The sequence below is a fragment of the Embiotoca jacksoni genome, unplaced genomic scaffold (assembly GCF_022577435.1).
Source record: "Embiotoca jacksoni isolate LCO1_2020_lvr unplaced genomic scaffold, fEmbJac1.0.p SCAF_8, whole genome shotgun sequence".
In the NCBI taxonomy this organism is placed as follows: domain Eukaryota; kingdom Metazoa; phylum Chordata; class Actinopteri; family Embiotocidae; genus Embiotoca; species Embiotoca jacksoni.
The window spans coordinates 10,927,450-10,955,019 of NW_027185436.1; the positions used below are offsets into that span (position 1 = coordinate 10,927,450).

At 39.0% G+C, this 27,570-nt stretch overlaps 2 protein-coding genes across 7 annotated transcripts in view; both read left to right on the top strand.

Annotated features, from left to right (window-relative positions):
- Positions 1 to 234: 234 nt before the first annotated feature.
- opn4xb (opsin 4xb) lies at positions 235 to 11,115 on the top strand. Its single transcript, XM_069139012.1, has 9 exons — positions 235 to 1,156; positions 3,344 to 3,477; positions 3,640 to 3,843; positions 4,177 to 4,348; positions 5,812 to 5,973; positions 6,941 to 7,048; positions 7,198 to 7,369; positions 8,016 to 8,162; positions 8,383 to 11,115. The coding sequence occupies exons 1-9, from the start codon at positions 990 to 992 to the stop codon at positions 8,788 to 8,790; spliced, it is 1,674 nt and encodes a 557-aa protein (XP_068995113.1). The 5' UTR covers positions 235 to 989; the 3' UTR covers positions 8,791 to 11,115.
- A 2,246-nt stretch (positions 11,116 to 13,361) lies between these two features.
- The window catches only part of pdlim5a (PDZ and LIM domain 5a), a 68,837-nt gene continuing 54,628 nt past the window's right edge, over positions 13,362 to 27,570 (top strand). For 2 of the 6 annotated variants that reach the window (XM_069138277.1, XM_069138280.1), the window contains exons 1-2: positions 13,364 to 13,490; positions 21,157 to 21,428. In XM_069138277.1, coding sequence (XP_068994378.1) covers positions 21,330 to 21,428 — 99 coding nt within the window. In that variant the 5' untranslated portion in view covers positions 13,364 to 13,490; positions 21,157 to 21,329. Of the gene's footprint in view, positions 13,491 to 14,600; positions 14,678 to 20,468; positions 20,566 to 21,156; positions 21,429 to 27,570 lie in introns of those variants that run through there. The other 4 variants (XM_069138279.1, XM_069138281.1, XM_069138282.1 and 1 more) reach the window with 4 other exon arrangements.

Genomic DNA, 27,570 nt, shown 5'->3' on the forward strand with positions numbered 1-27,570 from the left:
GGTAGTTAAAGGGTTAGAGCTCAGGGCTGGGTGGTATTATAAGAAGGATGGGTAGGGTATGGGAGAGGGAGGCGAGCAAGGCAGTGTGATTGGGTGAGAGAGATAGAGGGAGGAAGAGAGAGGGAGTATGACAAGAGGGCGGGGGGGTTGGGGGGGTTGAGAGAGCAACACAAAGCAACATGGGACAGTGAGGGAGAGGCACATAGCGAGAGAGATGAGAGGTTAGGAGTCGCTTGTTCACAAGATAATCACAGACATGCCACTGAATCAGAGCTTGATGCACAGCTGGTGTGATGGGCAAAGACGCTGCAGGCTGACAGGACCAACAGTGAGGATGTGCAACGAGTGTGGGATTTAATATACTGGAGAGTATTACCAATTCAAGTATCAAACAGGAAATACTTGAAGACTACAGGTGGAGGAGTTTTTCAGTTGTTGTTTTTTTTTTAACTGCAAACCAGAAGGGAATAACAGAATGGATGATGCTTTAAAGTACATTTGGAGATATGTATCATGTGAAAGGATGTCAACATCATTTTTCATCTGACACCACTGGACAAAGAAGTAAAAGAGAACCTGTTATTTTTCATGTTCAACATTTCATTGCAGATATGTTCAGAATAATGTAACTTTAGCAATTTGGTAACTTTAAACATATCATTTTGTGCTGATCACCATTTTTGTTCTTCCACGATTCAACAAAAGTCAACATTTGGAATTAGATTTGAAAATGTCACATTTTCCCAAAGTAGTGATCACCTGGTCCTTTATATTTAGTACATAGTACTGGAGGAATGTTTTGAAAACAATCAGTAAAGTGAGACTTGATGAAACTGGACCTGTACATCTATACGCTGTATATCTTCTCGGCATCTTTTGCGCAAATGATACAACTATGGAAGCCCGACAGAAGCGAAACGAAGTGGATTCCAAACTAGTAGACTTGTTACATCCTGCCAGGTTGGCAGTCTTGATAAGGTGTTTGAACCATGTGGTCCACTGAGAGCATGGAGCCAGAGAAAGCACATACTCAGAGCAGCTTCTTCAACAAGGTGGATGTTCCTGACCACGCTCACTACATTGTCGCTTTTTTTGTCTTTGTCATCGGGGCAATGGGCATCACTGGGAACGCCCTGGTTATGTTTGCCATCTATAGGTGGGTTTTAGTCACTGGATTGTTCTTTACAGATTTGTTAACACAGCCACAATATGAGTACTTGTACTTATGGCTCCCCGCAATGTGAATCATTTAATTTTAAGGATAAGACATGTTTTAAGATTAGGTTAAGTTTAGGGATAGACAAGTAGTAGTGACGGTTAAGGTGAGAGTAAGTCTGCAGGAAATTCACGTCAGTGTAATGTCCTTTGATGTCATGAAACACAACTTTCACAGCATTCAAAATCCAAATTTCATCCCATTGTAATAACCCTTCACCTTAAATGCAGGTCACTTTTTTAAACAGAGCCCAACATAGATGATATAATCACTCAACTGTGATGATCTCACCAAGAGCCAGGTAGCTGGGGAGACAGACTAAAAGCCTGAGTTGTTTGAACAGGGCATACCTCTGCCAAAATCCTATGTCTGCAAGTCCATTTTAAGAAATCCATTTTTTTTTTTTAGAGGACAAAACCGCAGTAAAGGTTGGGAAGTTATGCTGTCCTTAATTTACTGAGTGTCAGTATTCTGTCAATTCTTATACTTGCAGAGGATCAAGTGGTTTTCCAAAACATGGGCGATTACGCAGGAAATAATCTTTGCATTTTAGTGTGTATGCGGCAAAGTAATCTTAGCTGAATTCCAACAAGGTTGAGTATTTTGGAGAAAATCTGTCCTATACCCTTGAACGATTATGTGAAATACATAAAATAAAATAAAATAAAATAAAATAAAATAAAATAAAATAAAATAAAATAAAATAAAATAAAATAAAATAAAATAAAATAAAATAAAATAAAATAAATAAAAGTAGAAGTCTGCCTTTGCAACAATTGTGAACCTCCGCAGCTTTTCATAGTGAAAATAAAAAAATAAAAAAAAATTAAATTTACTGTGAAGTTTAAACAGGCCAAATTTACACTGTCTATTTATGGTACAATGCAACAGGTGATGTGAAAAAAAAAAATGGCAATCTTTTTTAATATTGTACATCGTTCCGCAAGATAAGTCACTCTTTAATTGTAAACTTTCATTTGGAAGTCAAGCAGAGAGCTATGTGTGAAGTGTTGTGTCATTGGAACTACCACTGATGTTAATTGTTTTTCAGAAACGGGGTCACTGTGTGTGTGTGTGTGTGTGTGTGTGTGTGTGTGAGAGAGTGTGCATGTGTGCCTCCGTACATGTGTGCGTGTGTGTTCTGGGGATTGTCAAGGGCTTTCATATTCCATCTGTCCATCATCGTAGCTAGATTAGATGGGTTTTCCATTGTGTTGTGCTGATCATGTGTGTCTACTGAATCAGAAATGCACATGATGTTATGGGTTCCAAGAAAATGCACTTACACACACACACACACACACACACTTACACACACACACACACACACACACACACACACACACACACACACACACACACACACACACACACACACACACACACACACACACACAGAGAGAGAGAGCGTTTTCCCTGGAAAGCTGTCACCCGATATGAAGATTTTCTGGGAAAAGAGAGTGCTGCAGTAATATGCACAGGCGCGCACACGAGCAGTGAAACAAATGTTTAAAAGCAGACACATATTCACAGGCATAAGCCAACCAGAACTGATCATTTCGTGCTCAGTCAGACGGACAATTTTAATTCAGGATACACAGAAACAGAATCTAATCAATAAAGAGTGGAGGAAGAAGACAGCAGGTCAACGCGCAGCTTAATCGAACGCGTACAAATGCAACAAAGAGTTGACCAGTTCAACAAAGAGCTCTTATGATTAATGCTGACATTTAAACTGAATTATGTAAATGTAGTTCTACATTCAAACAAAATACAATGAAGTGAAACAGAAGTTTTTCTTTTCATCGAAACAGACTCGTGATGTTTGGCAGCCCATTTGTTGAAATTAAAATCAGATATTGAAGCAGATGCTACTTTCTACACCGTATCAGTACAGTTTGTTTGTTAAAGATAGCAACAGAGAAGACATCACACAGCATAGTCCCGTTTGCTGTTAGCCCTTTGATACATCATATATCACTCAGCATTAGCTTACCCATTGGAGTTTTCTGATCAATGAGAAATTTGTGTCAAAACATGGTTACTAATTTAACATTGTCATTGTTACTGTACTATAATCCGAGTCACAAGTATATTCCTCTTTCCTGTGTGTTTGTGTGTGTGTAGCAACAAGAAGCTTCGTAACCTGCCTAACTACTTCATCATGAACTTGGCAGTCAGTGACTTCCTCATGGCTTTTACACAATCCCCCATCTTCTTCATCAACTCCCTCTCCAAGGAATGGGTGTTTGGAGAGATGGGTAATTCTCTCCTTTGTCTTCTAATATGATAAGCTTTGCTTTGCCATATGAGCTTTAACTTTTTTTGTTCTCTAACTTCAAATAATTTTTTATTAAAAAAAAGCACACTAGATATAATTATTTTCTGCTGCTGATTTGTTTTTATGTGTTCCTGTCATATAGGGTGTAAGATGTATGCATTCTGTGGTGCCCTGTTTGGCATAGCCTCCATGATAAATCTACTGGCCATCTCGATCGACCGCTATCTGGTTATCACCAAGCCCCTGCAGACCATACACTGGAGCTCCAAACGAAGAACCACTCTTGCCATCCTCATGGTCTGGCTTTACTCTTTGGCTTGGAGTCTGGCTCCGCTGATTGGGTGGAGTAAGTTTCCTAATGCTAGAGGTCTTTTCTTATTATAGTCAATCACTTGCAACAGAACTGAAGCTAATTAATAGTGTACAGCCTTCTCAGAGTCTAATACAAACAGACATTTTCCCAGCTGTAGATAAACTGATGAAGGGACTACTAATGCAACTAATTTTCAGTCATCCACCATTGGCAACACAATCAGACGTTAAACTATTGCACCACAGCCATCAAAGCAAGAACATGGTCCCCTGTCTAACATAGAGTTCCATTTATGTTTTACCTCTTATCTTGGTTCCTGGAACATAGAAATACATATATTTGATGTTTTGTTTTTTTTCCTTCTAGGCTCCTATATCCCCGAAGGCCTGATGACATCTTGCACATGGGATTATGTTACATACACAATGGCCAATAGGAGCTACACGATGATGCTGTGCTGTTTTGTCTTCTTTATTCCCTTGGGAATCATCTCTTATTGCTACCTTCTAATGTTTCTGTCGATAAGGAAGACTAGCAGGTACGGTAACACCAATATCAGAGAGTATGCGTAAATTTGTGCTTGTATATTCATAACATAAGGTCGATATACATGAAATATGGGATATGAGTTTGGATCCAAAATGCCACTGTGCCAAACACAAAAATCCAGAGATAAATTGGTTATTTATTTTCTTGCTGTTTGGCGAATAGTATAGCCCTAAAGGTTTCTGCTATTTCCTTACGTACAATATGTTTTTCCAGCTGTGTCCTGTTTGCATTTTTATATTAGACATGAAAAAGAGGTATGACATAAAAAAAAGCATACTACATAACTTTTTTGTATTTGGTACATACCGCTCCATTAATAAGAAAGCTTAAGCCAGGGTACTGGAAAGACCGCTGCTATCGATAGTAAGTCCTCAGATTCAGGAGAAACACTGTGGATCAAAGCCTGCCGTTTGGGTTAAAATGATAACTTGAACCATGTTAATCAGTTAACATGTCAACCGTGCGTTATAGTCAATACTTCCTTAAATTGCTATGTCCTGTCAAAAAAATGGCAGATTGCTCCCTTCATGTTGGGGAAGAGTTCCTACCCCAAAAATCTCTGGGTCTTGTTCACAATCGAGGGTAGGATTAACTGGGAGATTGACAGCTAGAGTGGTACAGCAAGCAGGCATTGTTCCAGACCAATTTTGAGAAGAGGGAGCCGAATTGGAAGGCAAAACTTTTAATTAAACAGTCAGTCCATGCGCTGACCCTCAACTGTGGTCATAAGTCCAGTGACGAATGAGATTAAGGATACAAGCAGCTGAAATGAATTTCCCCCACAAGATCGCCGGGCTCAGCCTTAGAGAAAGCGCAAGAAGCTCTAAAATGTAAAGAAAGAATGACATAAAGCTGCTGCTCCTTCATGTCGGAGGGAGATATATATGAGGTGGTTCTGGTGTCTGATTAGGATGCCGCCATCCGTTAGAGATTTTCCGAGCACGTCCAACTGGCAGGAGACCCTGCACACGCTGGAGGGATTGTATATCTCAACTAACCTGGGAATGATTTGGTATCCCCCAGGAGGTGTTGGAAAATGCTATTGGGGAGAAGGACATCTTGTGGTAGAAAAGTGGTATAAATTGAACAGATGGATAGATGGATATACATCTCAGGAAATGCAGACTGTCTGCTTGCCTTCAGGGACAAACTGTTTCAGACTCAAGTGGCCGTTCTCACGGGGAAACAGATCAGCACAATTCAGAGGCACTTGTACAGACACATGCCCTTATGTTTACAAGTCCCCAACTGTTGTTGCCATTTTATAACATACAGAATCTGGAAAGGGGGCCAACATGTTTCAGTTTTATCAATTCCTCTTTGGGTAGATATTAATTTCGTCCAAAAAAATTAGCAACTTAAAATATGCAGTATCACATAAATAACATATCGTGCTTGTTTTGAGATCTAGCTTTCTCTTTAACTGCTTTCTCCATCCTGCTCCACCTACAGGGAGGTGGAACGTCTGGGGACTCAGGTGAGGAAATCCACTCTCATCCAACACAAATCCATCAGGAGTGAATGGAAATTGGCAAAGATCGCTTTCGTTGTCATCGTGGTCTATGCCCTCTCCTGGTCTCCATATGCCTGTGTTACAATGATTTCCTGGGCTGGGTAAGAATAATCTTTTTTAACGTTTTAAGATTATTGTGCTCTAATTCATAGTTGTTTTTTTGGTTTTTTTTATGTCCATTTATATCTATATAGTAGCATTCCTACTGGAAGATAATGAAAAAAATACAGTCAATTTATAATGTCCAACAATTTGCCATATTTAATCGTGTATATAATTTGAGGTAATAACAACTATTTCAAATGTTTTATTGTAAACAAATATAATTACAAGTTGTTTTTTTTAACACATCCTTTCTGTTTCATCTTCCTAATATTAACTTTGGCATTTTTCAGACAAGCAGCCACAACTTAACTATATTGCAATATATATTTATATGTTTCAGTTGCATCAGAGCGTGTTAAGATAAAAATCGCCTCAAAATGGTGTTGAAAATGTCATTATATAATGTTGTTTCAGCAAAGTGGCCAACCACTCCTGGATGAGTGACAAATAACAGACGGTGAAGTTGTTCATTTGTCTTCTGCTCATCCAACTTATCACAACATCCACTAAACCACATGTGTCCACTGGGGCATACATTAGTTTGGATGCAGTTATGTAACTTTAAATCATATCTTTTCCAAGCTCCTCATTCACAGGGGAAAGGTGGCTTTAGACACACAAACACACACGCACACACACACACACACACACACACACACACACACACACACACACACACACACACACACACACACACACACACACACACACACACACGAACAAGCCAACACGATCAAATGGACTTAACCAACCCTCTTTAGCAGCAGGCTCATGTTGATTAATCCCTGACCAAATATGACCCTTTATGATGTTACAAAACACAGAAAGAGATAAAGGGTACATTGACTTGTGGTGGGCATGTAGTGTTGTCACGCTACACATAAACAAACAAGAAATTCAGCAATTGTAGACTGCAAAATTAACAAGACAGCTTGAAACTAATTTATCGTTGTGTCTCATCAGGCATGCCAACGTCTTGTCACCATACTCCAAGGCTGTCCCTGCAATCATAGCAAAAGCCTCCACTATATACAATCCTATCATCTATGCTATCATACACAACAAATACAGGTAAATAATCAATCAGTGTGATTGTATTTTTGTTTAACAATTCTTTTCTGTCCTTTTGCATCGTCCATATTAAGTCCAATTAATTATTCAGAAAAAAAAGTTAGCAACATGAACAAACTTAAGTAATTGTATTTCTCTGCACTCAATAGGATGACTCTGGCAGAGAAAGTTCCCTGCCTGTCGTTTCTGTCTCCTACCACTCGAAAGGAATGCATCTCCTCCTCCATCAGTGAGTCCTCTTTCAGGGACTCCATCATCAGCAGACAGTCCACAGCGTCAAGGACTCACTTTATTACTGCCACCTCCAACTATGCTGACATGGTAATTGTGCAGAAAGATGTAAAAAGATTTTTTTTTTTAAATTATAGTTTTGACTGCCATCTTGTTTTGGGTGTCTTCCCTTTAAATGCTTTTTGGGGTTTTTTCCACCCCAAATGATTTTTGAGAAAATAAATGTGTACTCGCTTTCAATATTTTCTGTCCAGTTTGCTAGGAATACAATATTAAGGGGTGTTTATGTATAAGTAATATTCATTACCAAAATGTACTATTGTTGTGTTTTTTAATTTTGCATTGGAAGATTTGAAACTGAACATCCAAACATTATGCAATCATATCATTTACAAAATGACGGATGCTGTAACATTCACGTTTGTTGGTCCATGCTTGTTCATAAAATTGTTTTCAATTGGCCAAATATTTCGCAAAGTGTGGATGTATAAACAAAACAAAAAATTCTGAGAGATGCCGATCAAACTTTTATAACCAGTTAATATTTATCCCAATAGTTTCCAATTTAAGTGTAATTTATTGGATACTCCCTCTTTTCTTTAATAACTAATTTAGTTATTTTTGGCTTCTTGTTAATAATGTCTTTGAACTATGTTAGGCACAGACCTTCCCAAACATGAACTTCCCTGCTCAGTTCAACTGATATCAGATTTTTTTTTTTTTACCTCTCCTGCAGGTTTTGAGGGATGTGGAGATGGAGTCCCTGGGCAGGAAGTCAGGAAATTCCTTCAGAAGCATGTCATCATACAGTCAATCTTGCAGAGGCAGGTCCAATAAAAAGCAATTCGAGCAGAAGACAACCAAGACCTACACTGCAGAGAAGGTGAGAAACCACAGTGCAAAAAAGTGTGAGATCTTCTCTGTGTTTTGGGTTACTGAGGAAACTTGTGATCGTGCTTGGAGATGTTTATGCCATATTATTTTTTTATTTATTCATTCGCTTGGATGCAGTCATGTATCATGCATTGATTTTGTTCTTGTGTATCCGTGTTTGTATGCTTTTTTTTTTTTCTTTTTTCTTTTTTTTTTTTTAACATTGCTAGCATCCATCTACTATGAGTGACCCACTGAGCACCTGTGACCATGAACTGGTTTCCAGCTCTCTGACCATCGCCACTCTCCCCCTCCTAGTTCTTACCAGGAAGCGCAGCCAGAGTCTAAGCAATGACATTTCAGATGCACACGATGAGAAACATAGCATCCGTGATAAGATGAACAGCCACAAGAGTGACTCTTTTGATTCCCTGAATTTGGGAAAAATCCCATCCACAGCTCCCAAGTCGCCTCAGGGTGTTCCACGCATCATCGTTATCAGTCCCACCGCTGAAAGCAGCCTCATCAAAAATGACAGTATCTGCTTGGAAGAGGGCATTGAAGCAATGGAGACGAATGTTTTTGTCACCTTAGACTTCTCATCAGAAGTCTTTGAGGCGGTGGAACTTCTCTCTTGACCAACTGGACTTATGATGACGCTTGCACTCTTTTCCTCTGAAGCTACTTCCTTAATTTTGACTTCAGACCACAAAAAAACACCAAACCCTTCTTGACAGGCCGAGACTTGCGTTGGCTACGGACAGAATATTCATCTACTCAACTGTTTTTTTTTCAGCTTGGGGACTCAGATTGGAAATCAAAGTTATGCCACTCTGTTGCTTATATAACTAGAGTGCAGAAGAAAAGCTGGTATGGCAAATGAAGCAAAATAACCAGATTCTGGTATGCAGTGTGCACTGTTTGTCAGACTTTGGCAGGGACTGGGGAACCCTGAAAGGTGGCATGGGTTGCTGCAATCTTTAGTTTGATCCCTCAAAAAATTACAAGTGTAAAAACATTTTCTTGAGCTTGGAGATCAAGCTTGACAAGCTAGAGTCTACCTTTACCTATTTAAGCCAAAGTCCATTAAAGTGTGATCTGAGGTTTTGTGCTGAAATGTTAAACTTTTTGTGCATTTATGCCCACATCATAAATTCTCTTCTGAAGACTGAAGAAAGAACAATTGCTCCTGAGATTAGACAATTAAGGTTTGGGATGCTGCCCTTCTGCATTTTCCTTGAAACCAGACAACACAGTAAAAATGCTGACAACATGACAATACATCAAGGACACTGATAATACAGTATATCCACCTCTGGAAGAGAAGCAAAAATTCCCAAAAGATGCATGACTTTTGTTCTTTTTGAGTCCTTTTATCTCAAACAAATTGAAATAAAAAGGAAACAGAGCAATATTGTTATGATGTACTTAAAGTATACAAAGTATCTAGGCCTGCATTATGTTTCTTGTCTTGTGATAGTAGTTTCTTTAGGCGGACCTCTCCAGCTTTTCATTGGCAGCGAGGCAGTGGTATAATGAAAAACTCTTTACTGGTCAAAAGGCTGGGTCTATGTGTGTCATAAACAATTAAATGTTCTCTGTGGTGAATTGTTGCAAATTTTTTAAACACTCTTCTGTATTAAATGCTGCATTTGTTCACTTAAATAGCTTGTTGTGTACACAGCACACACTACATACTGTATAGATGTGTGTGTGTGCCTGTGCATGTGTGTGTATATGCGTGTGTAACTCAAGAGAAACAAAGTTGACGACGTGTTGGAGAAGCAATTTTGGTACATCATCATCAGTCTGAGAGGACCACGCATACAATGGGATGTGTTACCTTTAACCCCATGTCCTACTCCGTGCTACTCCGTTCAACTCCATGACTAGACAGATCACTAATATCTGATTACAAACACTGATAGCCCTTTAACATATTCACTGCCAACATTTATCATATTCTTTATTTTTTCAATATCTGCACACACATCACACCTGCTGTTATGGTTAAACCTGCAGTGCAGAACATTTGTCTCACCGTCCTGTCAGTGAAAGTGATCCCAAAAACCCAGACAAAAGCGCAATGTGTAGAGGCTCTGCTATAGCTAACTGCTACAGTTGCAGCTGTAAAATAGTGGATATCATTTTTTGAGTGTTACAACCCCCCCCCCCAAAAGGACTTGGCCTCTGCTCCGTGAGCGATGACCATAAAGCATGACCTGTATGCGTTCATCCGGCCAGCGTGGGATTTCTCACCGGACATCTCCCGGAAATATATTTGGTGACGATATGTATTGTGTGAACTTGTTTGTCAGGGGCTTGAAATTAACAGGCTTACATTTATATGAAAATGTCCTGTACTAAAGCTTCAAAGGGAAAGACTGCGTCAATGTCAAAACCATGGCTTGCATGGCTTAACATACACATAAGGTATGCCCAGCCCCTACTATTCAGTGATGGCCAGTATCCCACACTTAACCGCAAATGTACAAGTCAAGATCTTGACCTGTGTATCTTTTTGATCTCTAGATCATTTTGGTTCTCTGCATGTAAAAAGCACTAACTTCAATATTTGTATAAATGACTATTACTGTAGGGTAAAAAGGTTTTGCTCTGCATCACGAGTCATCAGAGAAAAAAAATATTTATAGTGATGAAACTAAATGTTTAAATTCAGCTCCATTAAGTCCGGTAATTCAGAAAAAAGGGTGATTATGAAGGTAAGAAGCAAATTTCAGTGTTGGCTTAAGTTGAAAGTACGGTCAGTGAATAACAGTTGATGCAGTTAATTTATGGCTTTAATGGCCACATGGAGATGACTCACTGAAATCACTTGTTTAATTATTTTTATATGCTACCGTATTAAGTGCTGTGTTATTTATGTCTATACGATGATGTGGTATTATTGCAATTATTACTTTTAAATGATGTTAAATGAAACGAATTAAAGTGTCCGGTGACATGAGGGGAGTACTGTTAGTGTTGTTATATTGGTACACGGTGACCTATGACATAATGAATCACTCATCCTCCTCAATCCGTTTCAGTAGAGCTGGACAGACCTTTTTTTAGGCAGTATTTCACCAAGACATTAAGGTGGACCATTCTCAACATGTCTGACATTAGACAGCGATTTCCCATCACAGAAATATATTTTTACTATATGTCCATCTGTCACTGTCTGTCACATTAATTTGACAGCTAACTCCAGAGAGGAACCACCAGCTACTGCTCACTATACAAAAATAATTTTTTTTGCAGACAATTGACACCCCGGAGCCCCTTGGAGTGAAAGTATAAAAACAGGTTATCTTTGAAAGAGCCAGTTTGGAGAAACAAATTGTACACATAACAAGTAAAAATAAATCATACTTAAATAAATAATTCATAATTCTTTCCATACTGCTATTGTCAATATTATCTACTGCAACACTACAGCCCCTTTTCTTCAAAAAGTATGCAAACACACTGCCAGCAGACTTGTCATGAAAATCACAGCAGATTTCACTTAGATCATGTAGATGTAAGAGCAGGTTTAACAAATGTCCTCATTTGTTCACCTGATATGATCAGCAAAATGCTGTACATAAAATTAATAAAAATGTGAAGAATTGTATTTTGCACTACGCTACTGTTTTGCTCCAAAATGTAAATTAGAGTTTACAGTATGCTCACTGATGTACATACAGTATATACAGTGGCAAACTATGGCAAAATGTTGATTTTTGTTTTGTGAAAAATTGATAGGTAGAGGGTTTTACCACAGAATATAGAAAAAAAAAAAATGTATCTACTATAACTGCTTTGACATTGCTCACATGGGCATAAATGTAGGTAGACATGCTCCCTCAGGATGCTTCATAAAACGTCTGGTCTTAACAGGGATTTTAAGTGATCTGACTACCCAAACAAGGAACATACTCAAATTACAGCAGGAAATCCCAGCTCCAATTAAATATACTAGCAAAGGAAACATTACAGTTCGGGATACCAGTTCGTGGTATCTGATGCAAGTCAAAATGTCGGCATTGTAAAATGCCTTTGTTGTTAGGAACAAAACATCTGCTCACAAACACTAAAAACAAAATACATCCTGGCAAAACATACCATAAAATATAATGTATGTAATGTTTGAGCAGTATGAATTATTACATACTATATGTAATGATAATAAATAACCACTAGAGAGAGGTAGAGAATGATATTTATGAAAGCCATATGTGTATTTTATTCTCTCTGTCTTTGTGGTCATTTTAGAGCGAAAAGAACCGAAAAGCAGAACATTTCACTTCCTCTAACTCATCCAATAAGAAAATGCATTTCTCATTTAAGATTCACCCATTATCTTTACTTTAAATGCCTTTAAATACTTTAAACCTTTAAATGCCCGAATTTGTCATTTTGGAGGAGTATGAAGACATATTATTAGATTTGGTGATTTCTTATTTGAATCAGGATGTGAACATGTTTACATTTTTAAGTGGCCTAATACTGTAGCCCATGTTTTGAAAAGGTTGCTGAAGCTAAACTGAAGCTGGTATTTGTGAGTCTGATAACAGACGATAAACGACTACACAAAAAAAAGCCCGTCACCCAATCAAACAATGTTTTTCTCACAGTGCTTGTGTCCATTCACACAACTTTGACACATAGATGTACACTGTGTGTGCGTGCGTGTGTGCGTGTGTGCGTACGTACGTGTAAGCTATAAATTACATCACCGCTGCACCCGCTCGCAGTGAAACTGAGGCTGCTCCTAACTGAAACTGGAGAAAGTGACATAATAACTAAGCATAACTGGCCTCTGGTGTAATAATGGATAATGGATGCGGGCGCTTTCATAATGACCATGACCAAGTCCACGTCATGCCAGTGTTAAGGTGCTGTTTGTTTGCATGAGTGCTTTATTTCTCTCCACATTGGAATAGGTGGCTCACTCTACTTATAAATCAATAATAATGATAATAAACGAAATTTCACAAAGGCCTAATTTGTTATTCAACGCTTAACACAGTCGATACACTTTGCGAGGACATTGAAAGAAAGATATTTTCTTTTAATGACAATCTCCTCCCCTCATCATAGTAAGAGCACGAATAAAAGGTACGTCTGCACATCAAAAGACCTGTGCAATCAAGGACTCCGGAGAAATGTATTTCACACCGTGTTGAGCCCACTCTCCGGCTCAATGCGTCATGACGTCGCTCCATTAGGGACCTATCAAGGAGCTCAATAAGTGGTGGCGGATGTCAAACAAACAGAAAACTGTCCGGGGGCTCAAGCGAGAACACAGACCAGCTGCAGGAGCTGGAATGAGAGACTGAACAGCGACACGGTGAGTCCTGAAGACCTGCACACTGCACAGTAAATGCTTTCTGTGCCATAAGCGTAAAAGTAATGTATTTGTTTGTAAAAGCTGAAATTTCAGGGGTGCTTTTTCCCTTTCATCTTGTAATTGGTTTGTAAATGAAAAATATATATATAATACGTGATGTAGCCTAATGTTTCAACAAAAACAGGTTATTTTTTTTCGAACATAAAGTAGTCATTTACTTCCATGCAGTCTCTGTTAGTGTTATGGTACATATTTTCTGTAGGCTCATTTGTTAAACTGGTTATTTTATTTGTGCTGTTGGAAAAAAAAAAAATCAACAATAATACTTATGTTACTAGCTGTCAGTGAAAGTAACAGATATACTGTAAGTAGGGGGGAGGGAGAGAGATGCAGATAGTGTGCGTTGACTGTGTGTGTGTGTGCGCGCGTGTGTGTGTGTGTGTGTGTGTGTGTGCGTGTGTGTGTGTGTGTGTGTGTGTGTGTGTGTATATGTATTGCGTTGTATAGTATTGATGTTTGGTAGTGCTTTATTCTGTGCTGAATGGAGCAGATGCTTTGATCTTCCCCTGAGACCCTGATGCTTCTAAAGCTCTGCCTCCAGTCACAGATATATGGGCTTGGATGGCAAATGCACACACACACACACACACACACACACACACACACACACACACACACACACACACACACACACACACAACCCCCATCTTTGTGAGGACTCTCGCTGACATAATGCACTCCCAGTTGCCCTTTACTCTAACTTTAGCCCTCATCATAACCTAAAAAATGTAACCCCAATTCTAACCAATGAAACAGCCGTTTAATGTTCTGTCCCAAAGGACCAGCCAAAAACCTCTTCCTTCTCCACAAATGTCCTCACTCCCAAGCCCTAAAACTCAAATTGTACCTCACATGACACATGAGACATGACAAGTACACACAACCCCTATGTATCAAAGAATAGGTTTAGGTTTAGTTGAATTGTTCTTTAGTAGCTCTCACTTTCTTCAGTTCTTCCCATTATTCTGTGATCAAATCAGCCCCACATCACTTCTTTTTCTTTGCGTCCTGTGTTCATTTCTTTCCTTCTCTGCACTCAACATTGAACAGCTGCTGTCTCCTGGAGAGGAAGGAAGTGAAGCATTGGAAAGTCACAGACATCTACTCAGGGCACCAAGTGCAATGTGGTGCGTGCGTGTGCATGTGTGCTTCTCTGCCTTGTCTCAGCTTCTGGCTTTATGGGTGCATATTTGCCTAAAAGTGGTGGGAAGCACACCATGCATGCATAATTCCTTACCCACCAAAGCCAGTGTGTTGACATTGAGGCTATGATATATTGAATGGAGTCTGAAGGAGGCATATACATCATGACACATTATGACAAACTGTCAAGTCAAAAGACTGGAGGCATTATGAGATGACAAAATCACACTGGAGTGTATCTGTCCTATAATCAGCACATTACAGCGGTTATTAGAGGTCATTATGAGCTGCGTCAGAGGCAAAATTTACTTTTGTCATGTTGCCATTATCCCTTCCACGAAGACAACTAAAGCTTTGTTCCAGTTATACGCTACAGTGCATATTACACTGCAATACACTACACACTGCACTGTGTACAATAACACTATTTTGTTCTAAATGGCATGCTGTTTTTTTTGCAGTAAGTGCACAGTGACTATTGTACAGTTTTATGTACAGACAATAATTCAAAAAATGTGCATCAATCGACATCAAACGTGGAAGCTTGAAAAACAGGAAAAGAAAAAATAAATCCAAAAATGTATGATTTAGTTTCCATTTTCCAAGATGTTCCCAGGGCTGTCTCATCGCAGTTTGTTTAAAATGTGCAGCTGCAAATAGCTGTTCCATCTTTTTTTGTGTATTGCATTATGGGAAGTAGTGTCAATCATCACCAGACTCAAATCCTCACCAACAGCTATGTGCATACAAATAACTTAATCGGATCATTTTCTTTTTTCAGTTTTCACGCACTGCATGATCATAACGCCTATAGGCATAGTGTACTGCAGTGTAGGACTGGGACAGAATATTGCTAGATAAGACCTGCTCCTGTTCTCTAGAAGTATCTAATATGTGTGAAAAAAGCACTCCGATGATTTTGCTCATTTAACAGTTGTGATGCTACCAGTGTAACATTTGCCCTCTGTCTAAAGAGAAGCTCATTGTTCACTCCCAGAGGAGCACGAATGTGCTCATTAAAGTTCATAACAATCTGCCAGCTACATTTGATTAATTGTGTAAAAATGGAAATGTATGCGTGGCTTGATGCTGCGGAAAAGGAGAGGTCTGTGACTTGATTGTTTATCACTCTGTTTCCAAATGAGGTGGACAGAATGATTAAGAGCAGCTGATCCCCAAAAGTCTGAAGTGGTCTCTTTGAAATGTGTGTACTGTATGTCCCTGAGGCAACATTACACTTGGCTTTTAAATGTCTCTCTTTGATTGACCCAGACTTGACCCAAGCATTAAGCAGTTGTGCGGACATTTGTGGTCTGAGAGAGAGTGTGTGTTGATGTGTGTGTGTGTGTGTGTGTGTGTGTGTGTGTGTGTGTGTGTGTGTGTGTGTGTGTGTGTGTGTGTGTGTGTGTGTTGATGTGTGTGTGTGTGTGTGTGTGTGTGTTCACCCGTCTGTTCATATCTGAAACCTTTTTCTCAGTTTATCTTTCTTAGGATGGACTATCATTTGGTGTTCCAGTGTGTTTGTCTGCCTATCTCTGTCTGTCTGGAAAGAGAGGAGGAATATTTTCCACTGTGAAAGCGAGCGGTTATAAACAGTGACAGAGCTTAGACAGGAGATACGGGCTTCTGATAATAAACTCATCTCCAGATTCCAGGCATGCTCTGTGTATTTCTATACTTTAAAATGCCAATTTTACTAACAACTTGTGATTTTGTCTGGTATGTGCTGCACTTTTCCCTATAGAGGGGATCACAATGAATTTTAGACATTTTAGACACCCTGCACAAATCAATCCAAAATCTAATTCATACATGCATGATTTCACATGCAAACTATGACAAAAATGGCTCAATTCTTGGAACAAAACAACTGAAAAGTAATCTTTGTCCATATTTAAAGCTGTATATAAAGTTGTATATGTTACTGACTACTGCCTAATCGGTGGGAGAAAAAGCATCAGCTCTAACTGAGCATGATTCACAGTACAGAGATGGGTTGGGGGGATTAGTTTAGGCTTATATCAGTCTGGAAGGTCAGACTGATTAAATGGCTGGCAGACAAATACTCTCCCCAATATAAACAACCATATACTCCTGTTAGACAATCTGTAGATACAGTTTATATCTGTGAGTTAATTCATGTTTGTGAATAGTTTATTGTAAGTCTGTGATCTACAAGAGCCCCCCCCAGTCACTGTCTGTTATTTATGCTGTCATTCTCCCCATTTCCTCAAAGTTCAACAGTCTAATTTGCTGCCTTGGGAAGTTTGTTTAAAATCTGATATTTAAAATATGCTTTTCTTTATTATGATCTTGCAAAGCAGAAACATTCCACTTGTAAAGAACAATATGCCCTACTATTTACTGATCGTTTTTACTTTAGTAAACCATGGTATGCAAGAAAGGTTTAGGCTGAGAATATTCAGCAAGTTAGTTAAGTTTACACCTGAGAGCTGCTTACATTTATAGTGTATTTACTTTATATTTTTAACATTAAATTTTTTTTACTAAACAGATTATATACTAATTTAGAATTAATGTTATTAAGGCCATTGCTATTGTCCTCAGTTTTGACCTGAAACACAAGATTTATACACAATAAAAATGCTATGTATGGTGCATGTGTGTGTGTGTGTGTGTGTGTGTGTGTGTGTGTGTGTGTGTGTATGTGTGTGTGTTGGCAGCTGGCAGAATAGGGGGCGGGTGTCCCCCTTTTATTCACATGGATGATGCATTAAATGTCATTCAGAGGGGCAGACAATCATACCATTAAGAGGTGGAGCTTGTCTCACTGTGAACATGTGTGTTTGGCTGCAGGCTGCTAAGCTGTGATCATTAAGCATGTGGAGAGGTGAGCATATGGGGACTGGAATAGACCATTTGACAGAACAAAGGACTGGCAGGGTGTCTGAGGTTTAGTGCAGTAGCACACTCTCTATTGTTAGTGTTTGATATCATTATCCTGTGGCCCACAAATCTCCTTTGTTCTCTCTGTTACAGTTTTTGCCCATTGGTCATTCATGACAAGCAATTAATCAAATGTCTTTTGACTGTGAAATAGACTGTTTGGCCCATATTTTAGAAATTAAATCTTCATGGGACTCAAAACCAGTACTTTTGTCACATGGGAATGGGACAGTCATTTGAGATGTGTGCAGTCAATTTCTTTATCCATTAATCTAAATCAACCTGCTTTATACCTTATTGGGACATTTTACAAAGCCCAAAAAAATGAATGACAAAGCACCTTGATAACGATGTTGCTGTTCACTGCTTTAAAATGTATACTCAGGATTCATGGAAAACGTGTCATAATGTTAAAGCATAGATTCAAATAAAAGGCTGAGGAGGGCAGAGTGGTGAATGACTTCTGAGTAGCCCATGTAGGCTTCCTTTCACTTTCCTTTCACTTTTCACGTATTTTGTGACACCGTTCCAGCTTACATTAGCCAAACAAAATATTGTATTTGTAATCAGCATGATCTTTTCCCTACCTCAGCTAAAGACTTTTAGATGCTCAAACCCAACCATACCTTAATCATGGGGCAGGTCAAAAGTGCTGAAACAGTTTTGGAAAGAAATGACGAACAAACGTTTTCTTTGATTTTGAAATGAGGGCATTTTTTTTTTACCAATAAATATTGTTTTTAGTGACTGTATTTCGTATCCCTTTCCAGTTTGTGTGTGTGCGTGCGTGTGCGTGCGTGTGCGTGCGTGTGCGTGTGTTGCATGTATGAGAGTCTTTTCCTCCACACCTGATTTCCTGTTGTTCTTGCTTTACCTTGGACATCCCTGACCTTATTGGCATATGTTAAATGTGAGAGCTTATGTTGATAGAAGAGAAAGGATGTAAACCGTCGTTGTAACCCGTTGTTGCAGGATACGACATATGAATAACAATTGCAAACTAATCTGAAGTTTGCAATGTTCTGCATTACATAATCAGAGGCGTTTGGTGTTGACCTGTTTCCTACAGAAACAGACAGGTCGCCAGATGACAGGTGCACTCTCTGACCACGTATAGCTTGTTATTCATGTTATCTATAAGGCATGAGCAATAATCTGTGCTCCAGCTTTGAATAAACAATGTGCCTTTGGTAATTACATTTACTGTAAAACTCAGTCTTGGGCTCTAACCCCATCTAACCCTTCAGCTTTGCAGCGGAAACAAGGTTAATGACTCTTCCGTCTCCTCTCCTCCCAGAATTTGCTCTGCTATTGTTGAACCTGGCTGTGCTGTGGAAGTGTGCACTGTTGATGTTAGACACACAGTGGGAATTCCATTAGCAGGATAATGAAGAGCATCCTCTGTTTATGTGTGTGTCTTTGTTTGAATACTGTCCGTTCATCATGATACTATCTTATAGAAGGTGTTAATATTGAACTGTATGCTGCCCTCTCTTGTCTCTCCATCTTAGATCTCTATGCACCTTTCTTTCTCTATCTATCTCGAAGCTTCTCCAGCCCTTTTGAAGTCACTGTTTTCTCTAGATGGACACTAAAGCTAGTCTGTAAACCAGCTGAATACCTTAGTCTCCATCTCCTCCTTGATATGTGTCCTGAGAAATCATCTTTCGCCTGTGGACTCATCAGGCTACATCAACACAGTGCAGAGCGATGACATGGCAAGATGTACTGTCTGTGTGTGTGTGTGTGTGCGTGTGTGTGTGTGTGTGTGTGTGTGTGTGTGTGTGTGTGTGGTCATGGCCAAGAAAGGAAAGGGATGAGTGTTTAATTGAGCCACTACTATATCAGTATAAATACAAAGTCAATATTGATTTGTCTGGGCTAGAAAGGGGAAACGATGGACAGAATCCAATGCAGAGGGAGAAGGATTGCCAGCTGTCTTGACATAAATAATGGAAGGCCTGATAAATAAACAAAGTGGAAATGAGGGTGCTGCACTTAGACACTAGATTACTTACGTATATTAAAGAAAATGTCCATCTCTTTGCTAAAAAGCACAGAGACTATTGTGGATATTATGTAATTGAATTACTTGATTGGTTAAGCTTGTTTATTTAGTTTTTAAAGAGGCAGAGTGGTCACACATACACTATGTAATAGAGATTAAGAAGTAAGAAGTAGGTAACAAAGATTATTTCATTAACAAATTTCTCCTTGCACTGATTTAACAATGTGCCTATCTCTGAGTCTGATAGTTGGACCAATAGTGCTGCAATGGTGACACAAACGTGTTACAGGAGTGGGACATTGTGATCTTGAGTTCATTTATCAACAGTTTATCCTCTGGCAGTGACCTCTGCGAGACCTTTTAATTCAAGCATTTGGGATGTGTTCTGGTCACGGCTAGTTCCACCTTAAATTAAGGAGCCTGCAGCACTGAGTCTATGTTCCCAAAATATCTGGATGAAAGATAAACCGTCTCCTCTTCTTTGCTCCTCACTCCCTATCCCATGCCTCCTCTCCCTCCCCTTGTCCTTTTCTCTGTGTGCAATTCTCCCACACTCTTTTCCTTAATCCCCCCCCTGCCCTTGCCCCCCCCTCCCTATTTTCCTTCCCCCCACCTCATTTTTACCTCATACGCTAATCTCACCCTACATATTGTCTCCTTCATTTCTCCTCCTCTTCTGTGTTCCACTCACTCCACCCATGGGCGATTCTCCTCCTCTTTCTCCTCCCTCTTATCCTCCCATCCTAACCTCTACCCGTTCTTCCTCTCTCCCCTCCTCCACCTTTCCCCTCCCCTCTGTCATTAACTAGTATATAAGAGCATTGCATCCCCGGCTGCCTCTCTCACACACACACAATGTGTTTGCTGGGAAGGGGATAGTCCAGGGGAAACCAGGAATTGCATTGTCTACCTGCCTTTGAAGGAATTATTTTCCTCTCTGGAATTACCATTAAAGAGGTACAGCCTTTACATTCCTACAATAATAGCACTAAGTAGGAAATGTGCTGCAGTTATATTCATTTTAGCTTTATAAAGGTCTTCTGGTTCCCTAAGGGGCACTCATTATGTAATTTATGCTACTGAACTGCTGCAGCATAATCCAGGACAATAAAACACAAATAATCTTTTACTACTTATGTTTTTATGTGTTTATGTGTGTGTGCGTGTATTTTCACTTGCTTATAAGTGTGTAGCCAGCTGTATAATACAAATTTAACCATTTAAAAAAAATTTTTAACTATGAAAATTTAATTAGAATTTGTTTTTGTCTGTTTACAGATAATGGTTTAACCTATAGTATTTGTTTTGATTTCATATAAATTTGATAGATATATCTATATATATATATATATAGATATATCTATCAAATTTCCTTTTCACTTATTACCCTCTTTGTATTATGTTGCCTCTTTTGCACCCTACCTCCTTCCTATTGCGTTCCTCATTTGAACATCCACTATTAAATCTTCTTTTTCCTCATTCCCATTGTCATATATTACCAAACAATAACAAATCTAATGTATGCTTTTCTTTCATATCTTCCCCCAGATCTTGGAACAACATCTTAACAGGAGCCATTGCACCTTTGAACAAATTCTTACCCATCGTCAAAAGCTAGTGACATAATCATTATCAACACTTGATCTACAAAACATTTTCCTACCATCAACATCATCACTTTTCAGTCACATAATCACTGACCCGACGTCATCGAGGAGACCATGAGCAGCAACTATAGCGCTACTCTTTTAGGCCCCGCCCCCTGGGGCTTCAGGCTGCAAGGAGGAAAGGACTTCAACATGCCCCTCACCATCTCCAGGGTAAGACGAGAACACACACAAACACACACTCTAATGTGGACACAATCAGACAGACAGGAACAGATGATGATAGGGCTCCTCTAAACCACCTTACCTCACACCTCAGTGTTCTCTTCAAGCACATGCCCTCATATCAAATCCACACACATGCACTCATTCATCTCAGGGCAGCTGTAGAATGACATTCCAGCAATGCCATGTGGCTGATAAGTGAGTCAAAACTGATGAAAACTGATTTCTATGCCTCCTTCCTTCTCCAGTCAACCTCACTATCTTTACACAACCTTTCTTCACTTCTACAGCCGCTTTGACTCAACCACACAACCGCACCCATGATAGCTCAACTGAATTATATGCCATCTGTCACAGGAAACCTTTTCTCGCTTTCATTGCATTCCGCTCCACTTTGACTGTCTGTATTGAAAGAGCAGCAATCAAAGCTCTGGCACACAAATCTTGGCCTCAGTCCCTTTGCTTCAACAAGTAACTTGATGGTCCCTTGGTTTCTATGCCTTTCGGTGTCTACTCTGAATATTACCTCTTATTGCCCTCTCAGTCTACTGTTCATTCACACACACAGAGTATGTTTCCCTCATCACTTTAACTGTATCGTGATCCTGACTTGATAATCCTTCAAGCTTCTGTTCTGTTCTGCTTGGATGTGCATTACACCCACATGCATACAGACAGTACATTTACACACGAACACACTCACATAGTCACACAAAAGTCACAAAAACCGGCAGTGTTCAGACTTAAGGCAACACGAGACTGATGATGAATGGCTTGCCATGTCCTGTGCCAATCCCCCTTGGGCCATTTTGAGTTGCCATGTTTGTGTTAGTGCTTTGGATGTGATACTTTTCCCACTAACTAAAGCCATGTGAATTTTTACCACAGTTGTGTGTTTGTGTGTGTGTGTGTGTGTGTGTGTGTTTGTGTCTGGGAGTTCAGGCATGGAGACAAAAATCATAGAAGACGCTGTGTAAAACAGGAAAAGAAGACAGACAAAAGACAGAGCTAGAAAGCAAGAAACAGAAGGAGACCAGCAAACATTATGCCACGGCAACATGTAAAACTGCATACATAACCTTGAATGAACTTTAACTTCTAGTAGTGAGCTGTCACGTTTAAAATAACAGTCTGTACACTATTCCATTGCAAATAATGCATTCCCAAGAAAGCTTATACACTGAATCAAATGAAAGAAATTGTGATGTTGATGTTGGTCAGTGAACGTTTTCTTGTTTGCAGTAAGTAAATCATAGTTGTTTCAGCAGTTCACTCTGACCTTTACAGCAGTATCACAATGACAGGTAAACGGTTGCATTTGCAGAAGTGTAAGTGAAGTACTGGTGGATCTTTGAGCGCCGGTATCGTAAATATTTAAGTCTACAAATGCCATTACTTAGCAAAGCTTTATACTTACGGTTAAATTCATGTCAAGGTCTGTCACTTCTAAAAATGAGCAGTTTGTTCAACGAATTAGATTGAAATGAGAAAGATAAAAAAATAATCTTTACATTCTATTTTAGTTTAACAGTGTATCAATAGAGGTAGCTTCATTGAGACACCAATGTTTATAAATGTCTGCCCTTCTCACAATTTATCTTGCTGATATCCAACTGCTTTTTACATGTTTGAATACCTGACAAATCCCCATCTTGTTTTGTAAAACACTCAAAATGCCTTTTTATTGATTCTGTCGAGGAAGAAAAGCAGATAATACCTAATATCTTTTCTCAGTTTATCTGGGGTTATTTTGTTCTTTTAGGTATGTCTTTATCTGTGTTCTTATGAGTTCTCTGAGATTTTAGGAGATTTTGGAGCACTCAAACTTAGCTGACTAGGTTCATTATTCAAATCAGGGTCTCTAAAAATAGATAAGTAGGGGTGAGGCAGAGGAAGAGAGCAGGGGCACGTGACTGAATGTGAGGTGATACAAACATGCAGCGCATGGAAACAAATCTACACACAGTATAAAGGCAGAGTCTAAACTTGACAAACTGATGACAGCCAAGTCTGTACAACCCAAACATATGATGTCACACAGCAGGTCATCTATCAAGATCTGCCTCTCTGTGCCATTCATTCTTATCATACCTTTGTCCATAACTTCTTATTTCTTTTCTCTTGCTCTTTCTCTCTATATTTAGGTACCTCGCTTTCACTTTGCCTTTTAGCTGTTTGATCTTATGTAACACATGACTCACTCCTCATGGACATGTACAGTATATTTTTCAGCCTCATACAAGATCCCAACCAAACCCGAAGCTTCCCCACCCTATTAAAACCAGTTCATACTGATGAGGGGCAGTTCCTCTGACCACTGATTACACATACATATACCCATATACACTTGCACACACACCGACTGCTCTCTCCCGGTCTAACCAGAGAGTTGGTTCTAAGAAGAGACCAGAGACTCAGGGTTATTAGAGAATGCAGCTCTACTGCCAAACCACAGTTGCCCGAGCAGCTGCTATTGCTAAGCTCTATACAGATGTGAATATACTGTGCGTTTAGTTTATGGCAATAGATGTACCCACGGTATTTTCACATTGTACTAGTATTGCATCATGGGATCGAGTAGCAGCCACCACCTTATGTCCAGAGGTATCCGCTTACTGTTCATTCAAATTGTCCTCATCTTGTCATTTCTTTTTCTTATAAGGTAGAAAAAAAGTTTTATAAGGGGCCAAGATTGAGGGTGCTGCTTCTCTAATGGCCAGTGAAAGATTTGACCATGACTTCCCTTTTTGACGTAGTCCTTGAATGAAGATGGAGAGGAGAAAAGCTTCGCAAAAGCAGTCAGTGTAAAAGAGCTGTGTTGCTAAGTTCTCCTAAAGTGTTTATCATGTGCTGCAGAAAATTAAACTTTTTTAACTTTTTAGCACGTTTTCCAAATAATTCTATACACTATAATGTATAGCAGTGCCAGTCTAATTTACATTTAGCTTAACATGTACATGTTGAGGCTCTTAATCAAAGTGGATATCAGTAAGAACATAGGGTTTTGGTCAGCGATATGGACTTGTTTATAGGCTTAAAGAGAGGAATGGAAGCCTAAGCTGTGACATTTTAGTTACATGCCTCAGTATGACTAGACTTGTCTTTCAGTGCAAAAAACATTTGGATTTTTTGCTGAAATGATTTTGGAGGAATAACACCAGCAAACCCAATTAAAAACCTTCATTGAGAAATCCACTTACTTGTTTTATTGATCAAAATGTTGTCAAGAATGAAGTCCCCCGTGTGTTGAGATACAAAATACCTGCCTACAGTACTATTCCTAGTGAAACATATTACACAGTGAATTAATATTTAAACCTTTCAGACAGCAGCCCCATTTCCAGGATCCACTACTAAAATAATTTAAAAGCAGTGGATGCATTAAGCCTCTATGAATAGATGCATCTTCTCACAGGTCAGCTCCCTTGACCACGTCCACTTAGGAGACACACTGGTCCCAGATCTGTACTCCTATTTTAAGCTATCCTGAGTCGGTGCTGAAAATCAAAGAGACATCATTTCAAAAAACACACTCCAGAGTTATTTCAGATATAACTATAAGCCCCTTTGCAAGTGTCATTTAAGTTTTTTGTTTTTTTTTACCATTAAGTCCTGGATGTGTTGAATCTATTTATCTTCCTCAAGAAATGCTTGTAAATGCAATATTTTGGAATTCATTTTTTCCATCACATTACTGACCCAGAAGTGTTAATATACTGACAGGAATGTGTATTGTATCTGCATGTGCATGCACAAGACCAAACTAAACAGGGACCCCCTTGTAAAATATGGTGCTTCTACAGGTCAAAACCTCCACAAGGTACTTCTTGTGGATGAGAATCAATTATTTAGTTGATTGTTTTTTGTATCAATTACATGTACAGGCACATAGCAACAATATGTCATTTGTAATTGTGCATATTAATCTCATTACTTTCTTTGGAGCTCTACATAGAAATGTCTGTAAACCTAAAAACAGGTTTTGAAGAATGCTTAGATGAAGTTTCACAGCAATGCCGTTCCTGGAAGGACATCAGTGATGGCTGCCTTCTGCTTCCCCAGAGGTGCTTTTCAACAGCCGATGATAACAACTGACCACAGTGATGGGTCTATTTCAACGACTGTTTCATCTTAAACATAGGCTCTGTCACTCCTTCCTCTCCCTGCCTGTATTTCTGCCTCCCTCAGTTCTTGCTCTTACGCTCACATTACATCGCTGACCACGTCTTAAACCTGCAGACTTTAACCTTTCATACCAAACTACCAGAGCCAGCTGTCAGCTCCCCCATATGAGTTAATAATACTTTCATCTGTCTTAATCAAACAAGTCTCATGTTTCCCTCTCAGTATCTACTTATCTTAGTAAAATAGTCCCAGGGCCAGAATCAACAATTTATCATTTCCTCTGCCACAAATCAATCTGTCAGTGCATGTGTGTGTTTAGGTGCTCGTTGAAGCATATTGTACTTGGACACTGAAACAGACTTGACTTTTCTGTATTCACATCAGTGCGAGAAATTAATCTTCCACTCCATGAAATTTGTTAGATTTGACATTGCATTTCAATATTTAGCATTCAGTTATCATAGCTTTTTTTTTACGTCTCTGTTAGCACCAGTTGCTTGTATGCACTTGTACGGTTGGTGTGCACATTACTTTTTGGAAATATCCTCATCCCTCCATATATGAAGTTATCTCGTCTTACCGCTGACCTCACCAAAACATGTCTCTTATCACCGGTAATGGATTGACTAATCCATTGTAAAAGCCATATCACTGTCACACATCCCACTACACGAAATGTTTTGAAATGAAAATCACACCTTAAATACTTTCAGCAGCAGCATTTTTCAGACAGGCACATTTGTGCTAGCACTGTTGAGGGATAATTTACTTTGCTAAGCTCTTGAAATTACTTCAGAAACAGAGACCAAACCTTACAAGGCATTTTATCGATATCATCATTAAGTTTATAGATGGTAATGTTAACACTTAAAGGAAACAGAAAAAAAAAAATTCCTTCACAGGATGTGTTGGACAACATACTGTACCTGCACAGTTTAAATCTTCGTTACTCTGAGTGGCAGTGGCAGTTTTATAAGAAGGCTGTTTTAGTGTAATGAACAAAATTATTTCAGGTCAGAGAACTTTTATAACTGGCAGAGCAGCACAGTGAGGTCATTACATACTGCAGTGAATTCACAATGAAGAGACAAGAATAACCTATTGTTTAGTGTGGCTGTAATGCATTTTCCACAGTAGCTGATAATCCCGTCATGTCTACTCTGTCTTCCTCTCAGGATACTGGCCACTTGGCTGGATCGTGTTTATTCATAATAAAGCTGGTTGACTACAAAGACTGAGAGAAATAAAAATATAATGGCTATGGCTAAGAGGTCCAAAAGAAGCAAAAGAAAACAGGTGGTGTAACTGCAGTAGCTGTTCTCTTTCCTGTTTGGCTTTTTAGTGCCTGCTTTTGAGGCTTTATTTGAACTTTGGGATTTATATCCTCAAGTCTTATCTTATATAGGCTTACATAGACTTACTGTAGGGTTCAAGATGTATATTACAAGCTAGTTACAGTCATTTAATATATCAAATAGAAATACAATAATAATAATAATAATTCCTTGAAAAAGTAATAGGGCCTTCGCACCACCCGAAGGCCCTAATCAGTTGAGCTGATATATTTCTGCCTGAGAAAAGACTTGCCCAGCAAGCATTCCTGTTACTTACCAGTAATTGGCTCGCTTCTTTCATATGCTGCTGTGCTTGCAGTAATGCTTTTTCTATAAATGTGCAATTTTATTGTTGAACTGCCGCTGTGAGCAGAAACCCCTTCGATACTCAAGATGTTCTTCCTCCTCTTAGCATTGAGATGAAATTCTCACCCTTTTTGGTAGAAGCCAGCTTAATTAAAAGCATATTGGGAAATACAACTCAGATCAGTTTGTTCAAGATATACAGAAATAATTGTTTGTCAAAGATATTTTAATGTTTTCTCTTTTTTAATGTTGACTATAGCATTACCATCAAAAACGTGTTATAAACATAGACAGATTTTTGAGTTCATTACACCATATCTGAGTGAGTATCAGTGATGATGCACAATTACTTGCACACAAAGGTA

Coding starts and splice junctions, on each gene's coding strand:
- opn4xb (XM_069139012.1), top strand. CDS start 990: ATGTGGTCCACTGAGAGCATGGAGCCAGAGAAAGCACATACTCAGAGC. Junction 5,974..6,940: donor ACAATGATTTCCTGGGCTGG/GTAAGAATAATC, acceptor GTGTCTCATCAG/GCATGCCAACGTCTTGTCAC. Junction 7,370..8,015: donor CCTCCAACTATGCTGACATG/GTAATTGTGCAG, acceptor CCTCTCCTGCAG/GTTTTGAGGGATGTGGAGAT.